Below are 2,172 nucleotides of genomic sequence, written 5' to 3'. Positions count from 1 at the left end.
CACTAAGAAGATAACAATACGCAATATATTAATTATTGTAACTTTCCTATTAATCAGTTTTGAAACTGTCTCATTGCTATCCGTTTCTCAATAAAGTTAATTTTTAAAAAAACCTAATGCTAATTTGGGAAGAGCAACATCAAAGCACACACTGATCCTCAGAATTTCCAGTCCTCTCAGTCCCATCCTCCTCCTCCCACAACTCCATTCAGGCCTCCTCAGAATCAGCTAAGGGGAGCAACTACACCAAGCACACATTTGTCTCAATCCTAAGAGCTGTGATAACCTCTCTTCTTTATAAAGAACACCTTACCTCCAGAAGCCATGGCTTTAGTTTTCTATCCAACAAAATGTCAAATCCCAGAACTTCAAAACAGACACTCTCACTTCCCGGAGGTTGACCAGGTCTGCACATTCGATAGGCATGCAGCACATGAGGTTCTGCTACGATCAGAGTCTTTACCACCAGTTCCTAGGAAAATTGTGACAGAGCAGGTGAAATGCCGTCTTTCTTTATTTCATTTACATTCAAACAAACATGACCTGAGCCTCCTCACTTGCACTCCGGCCAGAGTGCAGGGCTTCATGCCAACTCGCCCCTGCTACCGTGTGACTTCAAGTCATTCATGTCTTCCGTCTCCATCACCTATCTTCAGATTTTCACTATTTCCTCTGTAGGTCCTTGGCTCTGGTTATTCCTTCTTCCTGGAACAATCCCTTCCCCTACCTCTGCTCTGTCATATTCAGTGACATAACCACTGAGCCCGTCTTAAAATGAACTATCAGATGCATTTCTTATAGCATTGTTATATCAGAGCATAGCTGTTTTCTTATTTAATAACAGCTCCATTTCTAGTGCATGCAACAGTGTATCACATTTCATAAATGCTTAAAAATATCTGTGAACAGTTAAAGTTAATATATGTCCCTTCTATCTACTAAATAGAGAAGAACAGGATTGTGTGTTCATCCCATACAAAAGGAATGGAGACGATAGGAAAGAAAACTTCCAAACACTACACTGGAACCTCTACTTGGACAAAGTCTGAAAGGATTAGAACAATGTGATCTACAGGTGTTGAGTTTCTTCCTACAGTAGTGCTTCTGTAGTTCATAAGGCTGTATCTGAGAAAATAATGATTCCAATTAAAGAACTATCAACACTTTCTTTTTACAAAGACTGTACTCTGAACATGTTAGTATCGAAGTCAGAATAGGTTTCCCAACTGTACACTGAAACGGTGCAAAAACTGTATTGTATTATGACTCTGGAACCTTCTAAACAAGTCATTGCTTTCTCATTTTATTTTTATGAGCACATGCTTGTGATAGATAATGGTCAGATTCCTCAAGGGGAGTTGCTATGTGTACATAGTAAGTCTTCATTTTTTTCCACCTCCTTCCCTATGTTTCTCTCTCCCATTCATCTCTTGGCCTCCTTTCCTTTTGCAAAAGATCTGCCTCTGTTGCTAAAACACTTTTTTGTGAAGAAACACATACTATAATTAAGATGATTACTAATGCTAATTTTTAAGTTGTTTTACAAGTTTGAGGGCAAACAACTTATGAAAAATCAAGCAATCTCGTTGGTTTTCACTTAAAATACAGCATATTAGTTTTCCAACTTCTACCCTACAAGTACAGGCAGTACAAAAAAGGCAATAAAGAACTTGACTCTCGTGTCAGATCTGGGTTTGCTCCTGGCTTTGATACTTGACACCCAGGAAGCCTCAATTTAGGTTGCTTAAAACTTTGACTCTCATTTTTCTTGAAAATAAACTGCAAAGCATTGAGATTCCATGTAGAACACTTAGCATAATGACTGTAACTAAGTGAATTTCAATACATGTTAGCTACTTCCCTATTATATTATGAAACTGCCATTTTTCTAGAATTCCACCTTATAAGTTAGGTCAGACACAAATGTTATACTACCTGCGAGAAGCAGTGTTTATCATATAGGAGAGAAAACAAAGGTGGTCAGTAACTTCATTGTCACCCAGAGCCAAGTCTGGTGCATATTAGGGGAGAAATGGAAACATGCCATAAAAGCTTCTGAGAAACCAAATGGGATGTGTTAAGACATCAAAGTGCATAAGATGAGAGATAAAAAGCTAACTCTACGGAGATATCTTTGAAACAACTTAAGAGTAGAAAAAATTAAAACTCTGT

General features: G+C 38.0%; 1 protein-coding gene across 2 annotated transcripts in view; it reads right to left on the bottom strand.

Moving 5' to 3' along the window:
* Ttll7 (tubulin tyrosine ligase like 7) overlaps positions 1–2,172 on the bottom strand; it is a 125,115-nt gene that overhangs the window by 94,633 nt on the left and 28,310 nt on the right. For both annotated transcript variants that reach the window (XR_002822816.1, XM_004639300.3), the window contains exon 9: positions 314–472. Coding sequence is in view for 1 of the 2 variants with exons in the window: in XM_004639300.3 (XP_004639357.1) it covers positions 314–472 (159 nt within the window). In the remaining variant the exon portion in view is untranslated. The remainder of the gene's footprint in view (positions 1–313; positions 473–2,172) is intronic.

Source organism: Octodon degus, unplaced genomic scaffold (assembly GCF_000260255.1).
Source record: "Octodon degus isolate 3935 unplaced genomic scaffold, OctDeg1.0 scaffold00109, whole genome shotgun sequence".
Lineage (NCBI taxonomy): Eukaryota > Metazoa > Chordata > Mammalia > Rodentia > Octodontidae > Octodon > Octodon degus.
Note: the sequence above shows the minus strand (reverse complement) of the source record. Positions and strands in the feature narration are given on the sequence as shown.